Below are 22,198 nucleotides of genomic sequence, written 5' to 3'. Positions count from 1 at the left end.
TATCTTTAGTGTCAGAACACTTTTTTAATAAATCTTCTAAGTCTTGAAGTTTTTTAGTAATAACCCCTAACTCACTTTCAGAAGTGAAATCCGTCTCTAAAATTGATTCAGAAGGAATTTCCTGAATTAATTGTTTTAACTGTTTCTTTAAACCTAGCACTGTAGGTGCTGGAGTTTCGGAACGAATGGATACCTCATAACACAATTCGTCCTTCAAAAGTGAATGAAACTGGGCAAAAGTCTGTTCCATTGTGTTAAGTCAAAACACATTTAACAAAATATCGAGCTTGTGTAACTGTCTATGTTTAGCCTTATACAAATTGGTTAAACACAAACACAAAAGAAGTTATTTAAACTATTAAATATACACAAGCAAAATACACAACAAAAACAATATTCTTAAGTCTATCCTAACTATTTTATCAATTATGTTCCTATTCCAAAATATTGTTAATAATACAAGCACATATTATTACTATAGTAAACAAAATATAACAAAATAAAACTTCCCAAAATTGAATAAATGATTGTAAGGTGCAGTATCACCTTTATGAGTACACAGTGTGTTACAACCTTTACAATTACAAAAGTAAACAGGCAACAAAGTTGCAATGAACTCTGACTAGCATATTATCTTTCAAAAAAAACAAAGAGATTGTGCAATGGTTTGATGGCTGTTACTTTACACTTTTAACACATAACCTAAAATACAACAAAATCTGTTTCTAAATGTCACTTTAAACTACCAGCATTCACTTAAACTTAACATGTTTTGTGTGTGAAGTAGCTTTTATCATAACCTTAACACAGCTCTAAACAAAATTTCAACAAAATAATGAAGTATCAAGTCACTGAAAAAAAATTGTTCATAACTTCATACTTGAACTTAATGTAATCTCTGAATATAGTTTATATATTTAGTTTCACAAGTTGTAACTCTTAGTATTTATAAATGTATGTGTGTAACTAGTTAACAGCACATAGCGTTTCAAAACTTTAATTATACTAAGTTACCGGAATTTTCAAACATAAGATGTACTTACTATTGAAAGCAATACCCAACAACAACTCAGTTAAGCAATGTTTATTACTAAACTGAAGGCAAACATTCACTTATACACCTCCAAGGTAAGTCAAATAACATAATTAAACGGCATAAGCACCATTTATAATGTGTTAATTAAATAAGAAAAAAAAAACCAATGTTGGACTATACTCAGAAAATTACTTAAACTATCAAACAAAATCTCTAACTCTTAGTTATTATTTAGTTAGTTAACCATAAAAAAACAGCTTAGTGCTCTTTGCAATGTGTCACCACTTAGAAAATTGTACAATCAGCGGAGTACATTTCATAAAATTCACAAAATTTCTCAAAATATACTGAAATAACTATATAAAAAACGTTCGGGCGCCATTTGTAAGGGTGGTAAATTGGACGGAATAGAAATATACCCGGATACGGAATAATCTACCACCTTACAAAGATTAGAGGAAAAAAAATAATTTTAATTTACTTTACTTGATCTATCTACCTAGTAAAGAATAGAAGCTAGCCGTCGACTCCCTTGTAATGCATATGAGGTGTTATAAATGAAATTTGCTAGATGTTAGGCAAAATTGTTTTTAATGTAACTTTTACCGGGGTCGCTTAATACAGAATGATGGCTAATAATGCTTAGTTATTCTAGCTTAATGCCAAGACTTAATTTAGATACATTAGAATGACTTAGGTAGATAGTACATAAGATCTATGTTTTAAATTTAAGATGCCATTGGCATGGAATAGACAATGACACAGTAAAATTCATAAAATTGTTTCCAAAATAAAAACTCAGTAGTAAAGACAGGGTTCTTACTGTACACATACACTAAGAAGGTTCACTAAACTGTTGCAGGATACAAACATTTGCTTACTTGTAGGTGCGAAGACTGCAAGGTAGCTGGACGGCATCGGCCAAGATCCAAAACTCAATTTATTTGATTCTTCACAACCGAAATGTTTCATTACAAAGATTTTCACCAAGTCTTATCCATAGCAATTAAGTTGTCAACGTGAATGTGCAAAAGAAATAAATACGAAAACCGTAAACGTAAACGTAAAACTAAAACGGAAAACTGAAGCTAAACGTAAAACGTAAACGTAAACCCTATTGAACTCCTGGCCACCAATGGTTTTCAGAAGTCCACCCACAACCCATTATCCTCATTTATTTGGGAAGATAAAATAACTGGAACTGGAATGAAATCATAAAATTAGGATTTTCTCTAACCAAACCGCCATTTTGTCGAATCCACATTACTTGATTTTTCACTCACCATAATTGATGAAACATTGAAATACGTTAGGATGACTAAAATTTTATAACTATTGTATTTTCCCAGGCGAAGCCATGGGCGAAAAAGAATGAGATTTTCCTGGAACGAAAAAAAATTCGTCTTCACATGTTGACTCCAGGAAAATTCTAAATCTCACCTATCGGTGTTGCCAGACGCAACCCGAGTGTGGCCGCTCTCAGTTAGTTTGATCATGAAGCCAATTCATTTTTGAATATTTGCGGAACCTAAGGATATATTATAAGAACCGTTTTGTTAATGACTTAACAATAAACAAATGATATTATGGTTTTATTTAATTATTTTGTTTTATTTTTACGACAATTGACAACGAAGCAAACGCCATCTATTGTGGCTCGAATGAACTCTGAACATCGACCCACGCGTAGTTCTGCACCTTGATGCTAGGTGGCACCAACATACTTTGAACAAAATTGATTTTAATTAAAAGCGAAACGCTAATTAGTAGTTCAAAATTTACAACGTCACAGTATTCACTTGGTAATTTTTTTACCAAGTAAGTACTTAAATTCACATTATCATTATTTCATGTAAACCAACTTGTGACTATTATACAACATCAAAACTCTACCATTAGTTTGGAAAGCAGATTCTAGCAAGAAACTAACTTAATCAGCTATATTTACTAACTAGCTCGCGTGGATTTAGGGTTTTAAAAATCCTGTGGCAACTCTTTGATTTGATAAAAATAAGCCTTAGTCCTTCCCCACCATGCAAGCTATATCTGTACCAAATTTCATCAAAATTGGTTGAACTGATGGTGTGTAAAAAGCTAGGAGACCAACAGACAGTCAAATAGACAGAGAGACAGACACACACTTTTGCACTTATAATATTAGTATGGAAGTATGGATTTCATTCTAGCCTTTTGGTCACAGAAACTGCTATATGACTATGCACTGGGTTAACCAAACCCTTCAGTAGGTTTAACTGATGTGTGGGCACAACTTTCAAAGAATTTTTCAAACGTTTTTCTTTCATTCTATGAAAACATTCAGCTCTGTTATTACAAAACCTTCCTTATACAAATACAATTGACTACCCATTTTCTTCAGTTCAGTTAGATAATTTTTCAGCATGCCAGTTTAAACTTAGAAATATTTCAAAGCGTACAAGTGGGCCACTTGCCAAACCAGGTCATTATCCTAACGCATGTGTATATGTACATCTACCATGTGGATATAATATTATCATACTACTTACAGATTTTACTATTGCACACAGACTGATGGAATGATGGACTGATGGACACACAATTTAAAGCGGTGCAGTCTTATTAAGTACTCGGAGAATTCTTCCAATTTTTATTTTTCTATATTTTCTCTATGGTTTAAAATAGTACCTACTTATTATAATAAAAATATTATCATGAGCTAGTAAATAGTAAGAGTGAAATCTCTTTCAGTTTCAATGGAAGAAAAAATACTTAGGTAATTTTTAACTTAGATTTTTTCTATTTCCATTTTTCTGTTAGCACATTATTGGACAATGTTTATAGTTACATACTGAATAATTAATGACAAAATATATAGGTTTTACAATTTACAGTACACAATAGTGTCAGTAGGACACTCAAAAGCGTTCCCACAGAAATAGAAGTTTAAATAACGGATGCATAGACAGCTAGCCATCTGTCTCCAACGCCTTGCTACCGTGGAGTTATTTATAAAATTGGGCACACTACCCCAGATATTGCCATCAGCTACACATCAGCTAAGTTATACACGTATAACACTAAAATCCAGATTATTGCATTCTTCGCACGCCATTATCTACTTTTTGTGCCGTAATCCAAATATATCTCAATAGAAACCTATAAATAGTCCTAAACTTTACCCTGGAGAGATAAGCGACTGACGTTCACGTAAATTCTATCACGAGTCAGCTGAGTACGTAAACAAGGTTTTAAGTCACGGAATATTTAAGTTCTACAGGTAATGGTACAAGCAACAGGTGAAAAATGACCTGCATTTGCCGACGTATTGAAAACCAAAAGGTAGATATCAGAGTAGGTTTAAACAACGCGTCTTTTCATTATTTAAAACCCCACTTTCACATCACTTGCGATTTTCAAACAGGTATAGGTACTCGACGAGACACCGAACCATCTCAATACATAAAAACTATAAATACCTTCTCCTTTGCACGTCCAGCATGTTTTTGCACTGATTTCGCGATTAACGCACCTTTACTCTCAGCCATTTTAATCACTATTTCATTACAGACAGTCTTTATTTTTGAAACACTATTAACCTGCAACTGTGCGGCAAGTTGCAATTTGCTAATTTACTGTCACACGTCAAATTCCAAGTGCCGTAAAATTGTACTGACGTGACGTGAGCTGAAAGGCGAATGGTGTCTCCTACAAAGTGCGATATCAAGACGATAGATGGCGTTACTGTCCAATTATTTTCGAAGCCTGTAAATTATTATTATCCTATTATTAAGTTTAAAATACAGGCTCCAATTAATTATAACAGCTCCATTTTTAAGTAATTTTAGGCTTTGAGAGATTGCTTATATATTTTCCTTATATTTTCAGCTTTGGAATCGAGTATTTTCGCTGACAATTACAATGGTTGCCAACTAAACATATTTTCCCTATATTGGGGGAAAACATATTTAACATGGTCATATTTTTATGTAAGCCAGTATTTGTATCAGCTAAAATATTCTATACGTCTTATTCATGCAGGTATTGGATAACATTAAGATACTCGTAATTTAATAAGATTACATTTTGTAGTATAAGTTTTGAAGCCAATTTTATTACAGAGCTTTATTAATTTTATTTTTTATAAGAATAGAATAGAAGCCACAAGTTTCGTTAGCAAGTTTCAGCCTCAAGTTTCAGCAACAAGATTCCGCTACAAGTTTCTGCAACAACTTTCATTAACAAGTTTTCGCAACAAGTTTCTGCAACAATTTTCAACAACAAGTTTCAATAACAAGTTTCAACGGCTAGTTTCATCTACAGAACCATAACAGAGTGAAGCATGGATACGAGACGAACAAGATGTGTTCTTAGCGTGACTTCCAGAGTGCTTGCAACATGTCGATAAGGGTAGGTAGAGTGTACTACCACACTGCAGCAAAAGTTTCAGTAAATGCAACGAGTATCGTCAACAAGTTTCATTAATAAGCTTCCGCAAAAAGTTTCAACAAGATTCGTTAACAAGTTACTGCAACACGTTTCATCAACAAGTTTCTGCAATAAGCTTCTGCAACAAGTTTCGTTAACAAGTTTCAACAACAACTCTATAAATACGGTCAATAGTTGGTGAGCTTAATATTCGGCCAAAAAGCGTATTAAAACTTTGTAATTCACTTCACGAGCACTTTTGAGAATCGTAATGTGTTATTTGGTATTTTTCATACAAATAAACTAGTAAAATACTACAACCCATTCAAATCAACAAAATATTTTTTTTTTTTATCTTTGACAGCACTGACATTAATTTTAGGGTTGCTCTATTCAAAACATTTTAGTTCCAAAATATTTTATTTCACTCTAAGCGGTCGCACTGCATCATTATTTTATTTTGTTCACCAAGTTTTATTGAAAAGCGGCAACTCAGGTAGGTACTTTTTTAATAAAGTTTTTTTTTTTTTAGCAATAAAAAAAACAGAGTTTGTCTGTGTAAGTTTGTTTACAAAAAAAAAAAAAAGTGGACTTGCGTTTTTGGCGGGAAACGCGAAGCGCGCTTTTTAATTGAAAATTGTTAAAAATATAGTTTTTGAGTGTAAATAGTACATTATTTTGTAAATAGTTTTCGTTAAACTGTGGTACAATGCCGTCAGATGGTGACGGCGGTGATTTGGAACCAGCAGCGGGCAAAAAGAGGAAGAAAATGCAAAAGGAGAAACCCTCTGAAAGTGATGGTGCAAAATACAAACCATTTATAAAAACAGGGTATCGCCGGGCGTACGGCGATACTAGTACCAATTCAGAATTCCCTGTATACGTAGAAAGCACAGAAGATATCAAACTAGGAAACAAAAATCCCCTAGTGGTATCCAAATATTTTAAACAAGTAAAAGGTGTAAGTGAAAGTAGGCGCATAAACGCTACTAAAATTATGCTTGTCTTCAAACAAGCGACAGCGGCTAATGACTTTTTGAAGCACGAGTGCCTTTCAGTTTATAAACTTCGAGCGTTCATCCCGGCGTCCTCTGTGGAAAGGGTAGGGGTGGTTAGGTTCATTCCAAAAGAATCTAGCAATCAGGAACTATTCAATAAACTCTCCTCGGAAAGTGAAGTAATAGGTGTAAAGAGATTTTTGAAAAAAGTGGGAGAGGAGCTAATTCCTCTGTCCACTATCAGTGTAATTTTCAGCGGTACTAGTCTACCGCAGTACATTTATTTGGACAACTGGAGATACAAAGTTTTCACTTATGTTCCTCCTTTAATGCAATGTTTTAAATGTATGAAATTTAACCATTATGGGAAAATTTGTAAAAATCAGCAAATATGCTCACGGTGCGCTGGTGAGCACCATTACAAGGACTGCACGACGGATACACTGAAGTGCAGCAATTGTGGGGGTGCGCATCTTGCAATATCAAAAACGTGTCCTGTAAAGGCAGCGAGAATGGAGAGGAACAAAAAAGAAACCTACTCAAAAGTAGTTCAAATAAGTAGTGCGAGTTTCCCTCCACTCCCAAAGCCTCAGAGCCCTCAGACATATCAAAAAAGCCAAACTACATACTGACAGCCTAAGCAAACTACACAGACAAAGACAGAAATTTCACACAATGATATTGTAAATAACTCTAAGCTTTTAGGAGCCATAGTAAACACTTTGGTTACAATAGGGAACTCTAATAATATTAAGACTACTAATCAAATCAAAGAAACATTTTTACATAGAACATTTAAATAAAATATAATGGATTCTCACCTAACTATTGTGCAGCATAATATCCAAAGTATTAACAATAAGAAACCCTTGGTTAAAACATTTTTGGAACAACATAATATTGATATTTTGCTATTAAATGAGACCTGGCAAAAAAATACAAGTAATCCTATTAGATTTTCAGGATATAATTTTGTAGGAAAAAATGCAAATAATGAACATGGTGGAGTAGGCATTTTATTAAAAAATACATTAAAATATAAAATATTGCCAACACAATTTTATCAAGATGTCCAGTCCATAGCAATTTCTCTAGAAACTAATATTGGTTCCGTGTCGATTCTATGTGTTTATTGTCCACCTAAAAATAACAATTATTGTAGAATTAATAAACTTAAAAATATTATTGCTAGCTTACCAAAACCTTGTATAGTCTCAGGAGATTTTAACGCGCATCATATTGCTTTTGGGTGCAGTTGTACAAATTCAAGAGGCAAAACATTGTTTGAAATTTTTGATGAACATGACCTATGCCTGTTAAACACAGGTGTATCTACTACAGTACAAAGACCTAATGCAAATAGCTCTGCTATTGATGTGACAGGGGTGAGTCCTGTACTAGCACCTCTATGTGAATGGTCAGTGGGTGACGATCCTTTGGGTAGTTACCACTATCCAACATTTACAAAATTAAGCCTAGTTCCATCTAAATATTCTGTCAATGACAAAGTAGAGAAATTTCTATTTCATAAAGCAGATTGGACCAAATATTATGCAAAATCAGAGGAATACTTTAAAGGTATAACTTTTGATGAAAAAGATCCTTCACAGTCTTATGATAAGTTCTGTGAAGTTTTAAATACTCTTAGAAAAGAATTCGTTCCTTATGTAAAAATTGAAGGTCCTAGACTTTTTAAAACTCCTGCTCCTTGGTGGGATGAAAACTGTGAAGTTGCTGTTAAAAATTCGAGAGAAGCTTTACAGTTATATAAAAGAAATGGGTTGATGGAAAATTACATTAATTATAAACAATTGGATGCACAAAAAAATTAATAATTAAGGATGCTAAGAAAAATAGTTGGTACAAGTTATGTTCAACATTCAATAGATATACTCCTATTACTCGAGTATGGAATTATATGAAAATGTTTAAACGTATTAAAAACCCACCACAGCATAAAAATGATGTATGGATTCCCGATTTTATTTCAAAATTTAAACATGATAACAATAACACAACGTTAAATACCTCTGTTTTCGAATTTAATAATGATTCTGATTTTTTGTGTTGTTTCGGATTGACTATGCTGCGTAGGCCCTATTGGCCGCTACAGCGTCACCGGGGGGGTTGGCGAGCGCGAAGCTCCGCCTGGGGGTGAGCCCTAGGGCTCGAAGAAATAATTCGAGAGGTCGGGGGGCAACGTCCTCCTAAGGGCGCCTCCTGTGAGGCTCGGACCACGGCTTAGGATGACGTTGGGATGGGTGGAGTTGTCGGTTTTGTTGGTTAGTCCGTACGCCCCCGAGGCCGTGGCGTGAGCCCACGTCCGGGTGACGTTAGAAATCGGGGACCTCGTCTTCGCCGGCGAAGACGCTGTGATGAGGTTGAATTGTGTAGCCCTACGAGATAGGGTGCATTGTCGGTCATGATTTGATCGTCGGGGTCGTTAAGGACGTGCTTAGGGCGTCTTTTATCTGGGGGGTCGTTTCGGTCAGGGGTGTAAGTCGCTGCCTCAACTATTAGGGGGTTGGGGTGTCTAATGGCTTTCTCAAAATAATTTTTGGAAAGCTGTTTAAAGTAATGAGCTATTGTCGGGAGTTGGAGGTCTCTGTGGAGGTCCACGTTGCGCATGTACCACGGGGAGCCAGTGGCCGTACGCATAAACTTATTCTGTAGGACTTGGAGAGGTTTGAGAGAGGAGGGCGGCAGGTGTGCAAATGCAACACAGGCATAAGACATTATTGGGCGGATGCACGTTTTGTATAGCGTGACTTTATGTCGAAGTGACATTTTGCTCTTTGCGCAAATCATGGGGTAAAGACGGGAGAGCACATACGCTGCGTTCTTGCGGACTCTACGAATGTGCGCGGCGAAGCTCATCTTGTCATCAAAGGTTACACCCAAGTACTTGGTATTAGTTTGCCAGGGAATGGGGCGGTCGTAAAGAGTTATTTCAGTCTGTCGAAGTTTGTATTGTGATTTCCTTTTGGACTTTTGAAAGAGCACTGCTGCGCTTTTCTCCGGGTTAACCTCTATCCTCCAAAGGCGGAACCAGTGGCCTAGGCTACTGATTGCCTTTTGGAGTCGAGCTTTAACGTTCCGGTAGTTTAAGTCGGAGCTGTATAGAGCGGTGTCATCCGCGAACTGGGCTATATGAACATGAGGGGATCTGGGAATGTCGCTGGTGTACAGCGCGTACAAAAGTGGCGAGAGCAGGGAGCCCTGAGGGACTCCTGCTCGAAGAGGTCTTGGGGAGGATAGGGTTCCATCCAGACGGTAGCGGAAAGTTCGATTGGTGAGAAATTCTCGTAGTAAACGTACGAGTCTTTCGGGCACGCCTAGATGGTAAAGCTTGTAGATCAAGCCGGCGTGCCACACCTTGTCGAAGGCTTTGGCTACATCGAAGAAGAGGGCTCCCGTTGGGATACCTCTCGTTTTGAATCGGTTGAAACCGAGAAGGATGTGCTCCGTGAGGCGGTGCACTTGATGAACACATGAGTGTCTGGTTCGAAAGCCAAATTGCTCGTCGTTGAGGAGGTTTTTCTCCTCTACGACGGACCTAAGTCGATTAAGGATGACTTTCTCATACACCTTGCCAAGGGTGTTGAGCAAGCTAATGGGGCGGTAGCTAGTAGGGAGGTTCCTAGGTTTCCCTGGCTTGGGGATGCCTATAACGGTAGCTTCTTTCCACCTGTCGGGGAAGGAGCATCCCGCCATGAGGGTGTTGAAAATGACAACCAGGAGGTTGATTAATACATCGGGGAGTAACTTTAGTGTTTTGTTATTAATAGAGTCGGGGCCTGGGGCTTTTTTGGCGTGAAATTCTTTGATAATTTGACGAACTTCGCCGCTATTCGTCGGGAGGATTGGATCGCCACCTGGGGCGGAAGAGAAGATAGATGCTAGTTTGTTTTCGACTAGTTCTATGTGGGACTTGTCTACAGAGATGGTGCTCGGGGAGCATTGGGCTTCTAAGCTATCAGCCAAGCATTCGGCCTTATCGACATCTTCAAAGGCGGGTGGTTGATTGGGACGTAAAAGCGGAGGAGTGGCCGAGACAGGGTCGGCTTTGAGAGCTCTCGCCAGGCTGTAGTAGGCTACATGCGATGGCTTGAGCTCACTCAGCTTCCTGTCCCATTGTTCGTCGCGGAGTTCGGCAAGGCGAGCCTTTACCTCCCTCTGGGCTCGCCAGAGTTCTCTCCGGTTGTCGGCGTTAGGACATGCGTCATGGGCTCTACGTTTAGCGTTTTTGATGGTGATGAGCTCTCTGGCGTCGTCCGGCAACTGTCGACGGGTGAAACCGTTCGGCATCTGTCGGGAGCAGGCGCTTAGAGCATCGCGGATATGATTAGTAAGGTGCAGTGAGGCTGCATGCGCTTCATCTAGACTACCTATAATGTCAGGAATTTGAGAGATGTGCACAGAGTCTATAGACTTAAGATGCTCTGAGAGCTTCTTGAAGTCAATGACTGTTTTGGTCGGGGGGGGCCGCGGTGGGCGGGGGTCCTAGCCGCATTAGGACGGGACGGTGGTCTGAACCTAGCTCGGACAGCACCTCCAAAGGACTCACCTGAAGGGCGATGTTCTTTAGAAGAGCTATATCGAGTATGTCCGGTCTGTCTGTTGAATTGTCGGTCATTGGGTAACGAGTCGGTGTGTCAGGTGCTATAACTATGAAGTTAAGATCGGGGCGGAATGATTCTGACAAGCATATGTTACTTTTAAAGCCTTTCACTTTTGCAGAATTTAATATAGCACTTAAATCAAGAAAAAACTCTACACCCGGCTTAGATAACATTCCATATATAATGATTAAAAAATTGCATAAATTAGGTCAATTAGCTTTACTTGATATATTTAATAGGCTATGGGATAATCAATGTGTTCCAGAGAGTTGGAAGATCCAATGTATAGTACCGATTTTAAAACCTGATAAATCTTCATCTGATTGTAATTCATACAGACCAATATCACTAACATCATGCATAGGAAAATTATTTGAACAAATGCTAAAACTGAGATTAGATTATTTTACAGAAAAAAATAAATTATTACCAACATTCCAATACGGTTTCCGAAAAGGAAGAAGTGCTAATGAGAGTTTGACATCATTTGTATCGGATTTAAGAAGCTGTAAGTTATCAAAAGATGCTGCAGTATGTGTATTTTTGGATATAGAAGGTGCTTATGATAATGTTGATTTAAACCAGATTATTACTTCTCTTCATGAAATTGGCATTCCTGGAAAAATGTTAAAATGGCTATCAAATTTTTTAAATAACAGAAAGTTTTATGTTAAGTATAATAATATACTTCATGGACCTAACTCAACAAGTAAAGGCCTTATGCAAGGTGCATCATTATCTCCAATTTTATACAATTTATATACCTCTCAAATTGAGAAATATGTAACAACAAAGGATGTTAAAATTTTACAATTTGCAGATGACTTGTTATTATATAGTGTAAATAAAAATGTAGAAATAGCTGTAAATAATGTTAATTCAGCATTGACTCAGGTGCAAAATTATTACCAAAACACTTTAAAATTAAGTATTAATACCTCTAAAAGTTCATGCATGGTATTTGGTGGACCAGTAGATGTAAACATTAAATATAATAACTTAGATGTTCCAATTGTAAGAAATAAGAAGTTCTTAGGAGTAATTTTTGATACAAAACTAAAATTCGATGCTCACATTAACTACATTTGTAAAAATGCATTAAAAAGCATTAATCTTATTAGATGTTTAGCTGGTACATTTTGGGGTTCAGATCCCAAAGTTCTGACTTTGTTGTACAATAGTATGGTTAGAAGTCATTTTGATTATAGCTGTCTTGCGTATATGCAAACTAATCCATCGTTGTTGAAAAAATTGGATGTCATTCAAAATATAGGTTTGAGAATAATAAGTGGAGCAATGCGGTCTACACCTATTAATTCAATGGAAGTAGAAACATGTATCCCTCCTTTGCCGGTGAGACGTGTTTATTTGGCTGAAAAGTTTTGTTTGAAGCAACTATTCGCTAACTCCAACTTGGTAAACAAATTATTACTTCCACAGGATTTATTAAAAGTTACTGAAGCATCAATTGAAACTCTACAACCTACAGCGGAAGCACTTCTTTCCGGTAAAGGACCTACTATGTCAATGATTATGACTTATATGCATAGTATTGCTAGTAAGATAAATGTGAATGACGTTTGGCCTATGTATGATTGCCACTATGATGTAATAAACCTCGGAAATAGAATACACATCACTGATATTAAATCCAATTTAGACTTCCTATTGTTCATTGAAGAAAATTGTAAAAATCATTATAGGATATATTCGGATGGTTCTAAAAATGAGAACTTTGTAAGTTCTGCTTTCTATGATTCACAGTTAAAAAAATGTAGATCATATAAATTAAACTCTGACTGCAGTGTGTTTACTGCTGAATGCGTTGCCCTGTTCAAGGCATTGGAATATATCAAAGAAGAATTAATGTTTAAAATTAATAACTATGTTTTAATAACAGACTCGAAAAGTGTTCTTTTAGCTATAAATAATTTTAATTTGAGTAATTATAAATTAGTTTATATTATATTCCAAATTAAAAATGTACTACTTAATTTAAAACAAAGGGGAATTAATATAGAATTTGTTTGGGTACCCTCCCACAGAGGCATAACAGGAAATGAAGTGGTTGATTCTGCTACAAGAAGAAGTAATTTTTATGAAGATTGTTCAAGTAGCATCAAAGTGCCATTTACGGATTTATGCAATACAATTAAAATAAGACAAAAGAAATTGTGGAGTGAAGTGTGGGATGTGACTAATAAAAATAAAGGAAAATGGTATGCGGAAATTCAAAAGGAAATACCAATACAACCATGGTATTTCAAAACAAAGTGTGAATCTAGAAAATTTACATCATTAATGAATAGACTGAGATTTGGTCACTGTCTGGTGCCAACACACCTGAATAAAATAAAAATACTAAACAGTAAAAAATGCAACTATTGTGATTATGAGGAGGCTGATGTTAATCATATGATACTCAAATGTCCAGCTTTTGGCATACAAAGACTTATATTAGCCAGTGATCTAAACACTATAAATATGGAACAAAAACAAAAAATTGATTTTCCCCGCCATGTAAAGGACTTGTTGTGTAAAACGTCATATTTTAAGTCTATTTTTAATTATATAAGTAATACTATAAATAAAGTGTAAAAACGTTAGACTAATTAGTTATAAGCAATTTTGTATTTTTAGAATAATATTTAGTTATAAGCAATTTTGTATTTTTAGAATTTGTAAATTTTTGAAAGGCCTTAAAGGACTGTTATCCAGGGCCGTAAAATAAATTAAAAAAAAAAAAAAAAAAAAAAAGTATATAATTTTTTTGGTTTTGTTTTGTCTTATGTTTTGTATTGTGCTAATTTCTTTTTTCCAAGAACATTAGCAAAAGTTACTTGAATTGAATAATTGTAACCGCAGGGCGCAGCATTTTACACTTACAGTCGAACAATGGTAGATATAGCAAATTCTGTTGATTTTACTTTTTCAGTAGTAAATCTACAATTTTCTGTTTCACGGATTTTAGGAGCCCAAAAACGAGTTGCAGCGTAATGCTTTAGCAGAAGCGCGTCGTAAAGAGCTGGAAACTTACCAGCGCGCACTGGATATACAATGGTTGAACAGTCGTATGGAGGATGGAAGAATGGGGCGATGCCTCGCGCTTATACAGAAGGAGGCAGAAATGGAGAAGGATTATCAAGAGGTAAGAGCACATTGCACCTTAAAATTCATGATTTAGCATCTAGGGCAGACACACATTTTCCAATTTTGTCTAAACTATCATCTATTCATGTTCCTATTTTGTGTTACATCAAAAAGATTTGCAACTATGAAAATTGATTTGCAACTGAACATCAAATAGATTTACAACTTAACATTGAATGAGATTGCAGCTTTCTCTTTTTTGTCTAGAGAACTGACCATGCAGCGATAGTCAATGCAAGAGCCAGAAAAGAGATTGATTTAGGCATGGAAGTGGCCCGAGTGCGCAGGGAAGAGGACTGTGAGCTGTTGCGGAGACACTACCTGAGAGAGAGAGACCCCGGCCTGCGCCAGCTGATGAAGAAGCTGCAGGCGGGATATGTGTGCCGTGACTTAAACCTGCAGATGCTCAACAACCAGTACAAGAAGCTGCAGGATAAGGTAGTCTACACAGTATTCCAGGATCTCAACCCATCCCAGACCCACTTGTAAGCACAGTTCTCCTTTCAGAATGAGAATTTTTCATTTGCAACATGTGAAATTGATTTGCAACTAACTGCCAAATTGATTTGTAACTAATCATCAAATAAATTTGCAACATTGAATGGGAGTGCAACAGAACATTAATGGACTACATAACAATGTTAGTGTAGACAAAATGTTCCAACAGGGTTTTTATTAAAACTAATTCCATGCTGACTATTAGTAATAGTAATAATCCTAATATATAAAACACAAAAAATGTTGGTTATAGACTGAAACCATCCAACCAATGTGCCCTAAACCAGTTTCATCAGAAAGGCAATAATGTGAAGGTGATTTTAAAGTATATATAGATATTGTTTCATAGTCTAGGATTGCTTCTTCTCGGAAACATGCTCTCAAAATTTGGGGCATTACAATAATTGCCGGGTGTCCGCTAGTCATACTAATCCATACTAATATTATAAATGCAAAAGTGTGTCTGTCTGTCTGCTAGCTTTCCACCGCTCAACCGTTCGACCGATTTTGACGAAATTTGGTACAAAGATAGCTTACATCCTGGGGAAGGACATAGGCTACTTTTTATCCCGGAAAATCAAAGAGTTCCCACGGGATTTTTAAAAACCCAATTCCACGCGGACGAAGTCGCGGGAATCAGCTAGTAATAAATAAATAAAATTCTGTGCTTCTGATTTTTCAGGCCCAAGAAGAACAGGCCAACCGAATCCTCTCCACCTGCCTGCACAACGAAGACGAGTCGAGAGAACATGACGATAAACTGAAACAGGAGAAGAACAGGCGATACTGCAATGAGTTGCAGCAACAGTTGGTTAACAGACAGCTGCAGCGACAGTGCCAGTACGAGGAGATGCTCATTGAGAAGAAGATGCTGGAGGAAGTTGACAGAACCATAGCTGCCGAGGACCAGAGGTCAGTTTACTAATCAGGTTGAAGGTTGGACAAAAAGAAGTTATTGGATTTTTCTATCAAGACATTTTTATAGATCTCTCTCACGATAGAGTGAGGGAATAGAGAATGCATCTGTGTTGGTGCACACACTGGAACATTTATTATCTTCAGTGGGTAGTCTACATTGAGATTGGCTGTCAAATTGGGTTAGGAAATGTAGTTATTAATTGTAATTTTTTTATGTAGTTAATAAGCAAATATTTTTAATATATATTACTTAGTTAAGTAATCTAAATATATAAAAGGCAAAGATGCCTAACTGACTGACTGATCTATAAACGCACAGCTGAAACTACTGGATGGATCAGGCTGAAATTTGGCATGCAGATAGCTATTATGATGTAGGCATTCGCTAAAAAGGGATTTTTGAAAATTCCATCCTAAGGGAGTAAAATAGGGGCTTGAAATTTATGTAGTCACACAGTGACCTGATAGAATGAATGCTTCGTTCCAGAGAGCTGCAACAGAAGCGCGAACAAACAGAGAAGATGCAAAGAGAGATGAAGACGTTCCAGCAAGCGCGCGAAGCGTGGAAGGAGAAGCAAAAGGCCATGGTCATCGCAGAAGAAAAACAGATCGAGGAACAGAAGCGAGCGCTCTCTGACAGAAGCGCGGCCATGTGAGTGAGCGTGTGCAACTACAGACTGTTCACTACAATTGTCCCCTCCCTGCCGTCATGTTGGTACCATCGTTTTGTTTGCTGTATTCCAAAGAACTTAGGGGTTATTATTGTGTGATTTGCAATAGTGCCAACATAACGTCAGGGGACAACTTATAGTGAGCGGGATGTAAAGCCGAGATCTATAGATTATACTTTGACTTTGGTTACACTTAAGTTTCGGTTAAAGCGGGATAGATTTATGTCGGCGATATAACGCTATCTCGTTTTAACAAAGCCAAAGTCTGAGCAAATATATTATATGAGATATTATTTTGCAACTAAACTTCAATAATTAGATTTGCAACTAATCATCAATTAATTGTTTTGCAAGAAAAAATTATATTATTTTGCAACTAATCATCAAATTGTTTTGCAACTAAAATGATATTATTTTGCAACTAAACTTAAGATAGATTTGGAACTAATCGTCAAATAGATTATTATTATTATGAACAAGTTATATGTATATTAATAGATTTATTTGGTTGTATGAAACGAAAATTTTTGGGAGGCTGAGAAGTACCAAAGTCGGTTGCTATATTGGTAACATCTGTGTTAACAATTTGAGCTACGCTGACGACATGGTGCTTCTCAGCCCCTCAATAAACGGACTTAGGAAACTGCTCAATATTTGTGAGCAGTTTGCTGCAGAACATGCTCGTCTGCTCGCTTCAAAGCGGGCAAGAGTCCGGAGACCGTTCCGCCGGTGTATTTGAATGGGTCGTCGGTTCGGGTTGTTAAGATATTTAAATATTTGGGCCATATTTTATCAGAAGACATGAAAGATGACGGAGATATGGAGAGGGAGCGCAGGGCTCTTTCGGTACGGGCTAACATGATAGCGCGCAGATTCGCTCGTTGCTCTGATGATGTGAAGGTGACGTTATTTAAAGCTTTTTGTCAATGTTTCTAGTTTCTACACATGTCAGCTGTGGACAAAGTTTACCAAGCGCACCTATAATGCACTTAGGGTACAATATAACAACGCCTTCCGCATCCTAATGAAGCACCGCGTTTCTGCAGTGCTAAAGCTATGTTTGCTGCTGCAAGGGTCCCTGACTTCTTCGCCATACTCCGAGTGAGGACGGCTTCCTACTGGGAAAGACTGACATACAGTACCAACGCTATCTTATGTGCTATTGTAGAGAATCTTAGTAATCCTTTCACAAAACATTGGTCCAACCTGCATTGGTGCGATAATAACACCTTTACTTAGATTAGTTTATTTTTAAATTGTTAGCTCCATTTTTTTTTTTTACATTTAATTTGTTATTCAATTCAATTCTAATATCTAATGTAATCTGCTCCATATTGTGTGTATATTGTTATGGGTTGTAACTTGTATTTTCATTGCCTGAAATAAAATTATTTTATTTTATTTTATTTATTATTTATTTAAAATTATATAAATTGATTAATTAGAGTAATGAAAAATTATAATCATCATATAAAGCGTTTATTACGTGCGTATTACAGAGTGGCGGAGAGAGAAAGGAAACTGAGAGAGAAGGAAGAGATCAACAAGAGAATCACAGACAAAACATTGGCTGATGAGGTAAAGTCTTACATTCATTTTGTACTTATCTTCTTTTTATATATAAAATTCAAAGTCCCGACTGACTGACTGATTGACTGACTTTTGGATATAAGTGTTCCACTTTTTCACTTGGACGTACGGAACCCTAAAAACGTTTTAGTAAAGGTCTTCAAGAACTTCTATTTCTAATATATTTCCACGCTATTTTTTCAGGCAGCCCGTCAAGATCGCGAGAATATAATAAAGCTTCTCCAAGAGCAAGAATACTTGGAGAAGAATGTGCAAGACGATATTGGTGAACGCGCCAAGAGCGAGCGAGTCAAGACAGACACGAAACAGGCTCTGACGTCACAGATGCGTACCCGGCAGACATTGCAGAGAGAACAGAGGGAGAGAGAGGCGGAGTTTAGAAGAAATGTGAAATTTTGCTGTTTTTAGATTTACTTAGGACATGCAGCACGCAGTCTCAACTGCCCCGCGTCGCGAGCTCATTTCCTGTGAAAATTTTCATTCCTGGGATGAATTTTCAAAAATCCTTTCTTAGCGGATGTCTACGTCATAATAGCTATCTGCATGCCAAATTTCGGCACGATTTCAGCGAAGGTTTATATTGCAGGTTTTGAAATTGCTGGTTTGAAAAATACTAAATGACTAACTGCCGTACTCAAGAGTCGCTAATCGTTAAGATTGAGTTAAAACGAGACCGATTTATATGAGAGATAACAGATCTGTTTCGTTCTAACTAAACTTAAGTAACGATTAAGCGACTCTGAGTATGGCACTAAAACTACAAAATGAGGCAAATGAGGTTATTGGTATTGGATTGTGTTTAGGTAGTATAGCAATGACGTTTATATAACAACTAGATGATGCCCGCGACTTCGTCCGCGTGGATTTAGGTTTTTAAAAATCCCGTGGGAACTCTTTAATTTCCAGGATCCAAAGTAGCCTATGTCCTTCCCGGGATGCAAGCTATCTCTATACCAAATTTCATCAAAATTGGTTAAATGGATGGGCCGTGAAAAGCTAGCAGACAGACAGACAGACCGACAGACAGACAGACCGACAGACAGACACACTTTCGCATTTATAATATTAGTATGGATAAGAAGACTAGCGTTCTGGTTACATCATGTATAATGACAAAATTGCATGGAAATGCGACACACGTAACAGCGGCTAGACAGAGACAGCAATAGCCACAAAGCAAAATAAGAAGAAGAGAGAGTAAATGAACTGTCGCATTGCTACTGCTGTCGCGTTGCTGTCGCTACTGCAACGTTTTACGTAATCACAAGTCAGTGTAGATTTTGCTACCGTTCTGGTTACACTCTGTATATATAGATCAATATATTCTGGTAATTTCTAGGCTGAAGCAAAAATAGCAGCCGACGAAGAGAAAGAGCGAGACAAAGAACGCAAGAGAAGGGAAAAGCAAGAGCAGTACGCGCGAGAGTTGCTGGAGCAGATACGAGAGAACGCAGCAGCGAGAGAGAGAAACAAGGAGATGGAAGACAATCGGGCTAAACACGTGTGGGACTGCGACAAAGCATGGTATGAGTTATCTAAATATATAAAAGGAAAGGGTGACTGACTGACTGACTGACTGACTGATCTATCAATGCACAGCTCAAACTACTAGACGGTTCGGGCATGCAGATAGCTATTATGACGTAGGCATCCGCTAAGAAAGGATTTTTGAAAATTCAACCCCTAAGGGGGTAAAATAGGAATCGAATTTGTAGGCTGAGTTTGTTGTGGGCTGTTCTCAGACCTGGGCGCGTTTGGAACCCTCGTAGCTTTAGTTTTAAGTTTGCGTAATTATCACCACTATATCTTAGAAATCCAACATCTGACCATCAAAAAGCGTATTTTTTACCTATTTTGAATAAATCATTTGACTTTGACTTTGACTTAGTAGCCCACGCTGACACCAGCTAGTTATATTATTATTACTAGCTGATGCCTGCGATTTTGGTTACTGGATATTTAGATTTGATACGCGTGGATTTTGGTTTTTAAAAATAACGTGGGGACTCTTTGGATTTTCCGGGATAAAAAGTAACCTATGTCACTCTCCAGGTCTTAAACTATACCCATGCAAAAAAATTACGTGGATCCGTTGCTCCGTTGCGACGTGATTGAAGGACAAACCAACAAATAAACACACTTTTTTTATTTTTAAGAATATTAGCCTTGTTAAATGACTAATATTCTCCTTTCCTCTCCAACTAAGCGTCAAGCTTGTGCTAGGAGTAGGTACGACAATAGTGCAACGGGCGGGGTTTGAACCGTCGACCTTTCGGTTTTCAGTCCACTCCTTTACCCGTTGAGCTATTGAGAGACTTTCGCATTTATAATATGGGTATTGATAATATATTATCCTTCCAGGCAAAACGAAGTAGCAGAAGAAAGGAAGAAGATCATAGAAGAGCACGTGCCTCACGTGCTGGGCTACCTGCAGGCCGGGGTCATTGGCCCCGCGGACCTGGCCGCCGCGCGCCAAGGCGCCAACAACCACCAACACTTGGCCCAACTCGACATCGAGTCGTTGGCCACATCCAACCGACCCAAGAGGTTCTCCAAGTGCAATGCTCAGTGTCGAATACTTAGAGAATATTGATTCTCAAAGTTATTTTTAAAAACCCGGCCAAGTGCGAGTCAGACTCGGGCACTGAGGGTTCCGTGCTTGGGTATTTTTTTCGACATTTTGCATGATAAATCAAAAACAAAAATCTAAAAAAAAACTAATAAAAAATAAAAAATTATGCATAAAATAAATAAAAATCTGTTTTAGAATGTGCAGGTAAAGCCCTTTCGTATGATACTTAGTATAGTTATTTTACTTTGAAAATTGAAAATACATTTTAATTTTTTTTGTGATGTAACCACAAGTTCTGAAATTCGGTTTTCGGATTTTTTCCTTTACTTGTGCTATAAGACCTAGCTACCTGTCAAATTTCATGATTCTAGGTCAACGGGAATTACCCTATCGGTTTTCTCGACAGACACGACGGACAGACAGACAGTTAACGAAGTGATTCTATAAGGGTTTCTTTTTCCTTAAGGTACGGAACCCTAAAAATATCGTTTAAGTTATTTTAGCTTGTTTTGTGGTTTCGATGATAATAATAAAAAATGTAATGACTAATGTATAAAATTGATTGTTAATTATATGAGGAAAGACTGGTTAAAATTAATGAAATGATTAAAGACTGATTAAAATTAATATTTACTGTGAAATGTTGTTTTAATTTTTTTTCCAACGTTGGGGTACGTTGGGGTCCCAAATGCTAGAATGGTGACCTTGTAGCGTTGGAAGACCCCCAACTAGGTGGACAGACGACATCACCACTAATAACAGTTCCCGAATCCTCATAACTTACTTGGCAGTAACTCTGCAGCATCAGGATTGAGGAGTTTGGACTTGGAGTTCAATAATTAAGTCTATGCTCGGCACCTAAAATATTATTTCGCCAACAAAAGATCCTAGAGTATCCTGTGAATCCTGTGGTTTAGAAGTTCTGTACCCTGTACCTACTGTATCATTCAGGGTTGAGGAATTGGGCTTGAAGTTCAATAATGAAGTCGTTTTTTGGTACATACAATATCAATTCACCACCAATAGTTTCTGAATCCTTATAACCTAGGCAGGCAGTAACCCTGCAGCATCAGGATTGAGGAGTTGGATCCAGTGTTTATTAATTATTTATATAAGAGTAAAATAACTATTTTCAAATCGGCTCTGAAATCTTACACAAATCAGTGATTATATTGTAATATCGGCAAATAAAATTATCAAATTAATCGTGGTAAGTACCCGTAATCTACAATATAATAAATCGTGATTATTATAATATTATCAAAAAAAGTTGTGACAGATCATTCTTCTCTCTCGACGAATTAAATTAATACTATAAACTCATAACAGATGGCGCTGTATTCCTTTCACACGCGCAATCATGCCACGTGTTAACAGAGTACAAGTCTGTAAAACTTTTATTCATCTGTCCCAACTCCTCAATTCCTGATGAATTGAAATTTTTGAAGTGGACGGTGCCCTCAGGGTACCGATCCATATTATCTAAGCTAAACTAAGTATATACATATAGTATAGTACATATCTACATTATTGCGCGAGATCGGAACTTGTAAGTAAGTTACTTCCAGATCTCGTGCGCCAGTATTAACTATAATAAGCGTTTTCTGTTTTCTGGAACGGTTGCAAAAACTTAACTTGCGTAGAACTGTGATTGGCGCCAATTCTCCTGTCTCAAGATTATGTAAAACTCTTAACCACCACGCAAGACCACAGCTCTGTCATTGACATTAATTCTGACT

At 37.1% G+C, this 22,198-nt stretch overlaps 2 protein-coding genes and 1 long non-coding RNA gene across 5 annotated transcripts in view; 1 reads left to right on the top strand and 2 right to left on the bottom strand.

Annotated features, from left to right (window-relative positions):
* The window catches only part of LOC117986795 (myc box-dependent-interacting protein 1-like), an 86,931-nt gene extending 82,236 nt beyond the window's left edge, over nucleotides 1-4,695 (bottom strand). For both annotated transcript variants that reach the window (XM_069502230.1, XM_034973662.2), the window contains exon 1: nucleotides 4,492-4,695. In XM_069502230.1, the coding sequence (XP_069358331.1) occupies nucleotides 4,492-4,560 (69 nt within the window). In that variant the 5' untranslated portion in view covers nucleotides 4,561-4,695. The remainder of the gene's footprint in view (nucleotides 1-4,491) is intronic.
* Nucleotides 4,696-7,438: 2,743 nt separating this feature from the next.
* LOC138403140 (uncharacterized) lies at nucleotides 7,439-12,990 on the bottom strand. 2 transcript variants are annotated; one of them, XR_011237416.1, is made up of 3 exons: nucleotides 12,135-12,970; nucleotides 11,491-11,676; nucleotides 7,439-7,578 (listed from the first exon to the last, which is right to left on the bottom strand). It is a non-coding gene; the product is annotated as an uncharacterized lncRNA (long non-coding RNA). The 2 variants fall into 2 exon arrangements; XR_011237415.1 differs by having other exon boundaries at nucleotides 11,491-12,990.
* Nucleotides 12,991-13,798: 808 nt separating this feature from the next.
* Nucleotides 13,799-21,100, top strand: LOC117986794 (meiosis-specific nuclear structural protein 1-like). The gene is made up of 9 exons (XM_069502388.1): nucleotides 13,799-13,958; nucleotides 14,032-14,208; nucleotides 14,418-14,648; nucleotides 15,391-15,620; nucleotides 16,114-16,278; nucleotides 17,797-17,875; nucleotides 18,071-18,274; nucleotides 19,227-19,411; nucleotides 20,249-21,100. Exons 1-9 carry the CDS (start codon nucleotides 13,956-13,958, stop codon nucleotides 20,478-20,480), a joined length of 1,506 nt encoding a protein of 501 aa, XP_069358489.1. The 5' UTR covers nucleotides 13,799-13,955; the 3' UTR covers nucleotides 20,481-21,100.
* Nucleotides 21,101-22,198: the final 1,098 nt, after the last annotated feature.

The sequence above is a fragment of the Maniola hyperantus genome, chromosome 12 (assembly GCF_902806685.2).
Source record: "Maniola hyperantus chromosome 12, iAphHyp1.2, whole genome shotgun sequence".
NCBI classification, from domain to species: Eukaryota; Metazoa; Arthropoda; class Insecta; order Lepidoptera; family Nymphalidae; genus Maniola; species Maniola hyperantus.
The sequence above is the reverse complement of the archived record's forward strand: the minus strand, read 5'-3'. Positions and strand labels throughout refer to the sequence as shown.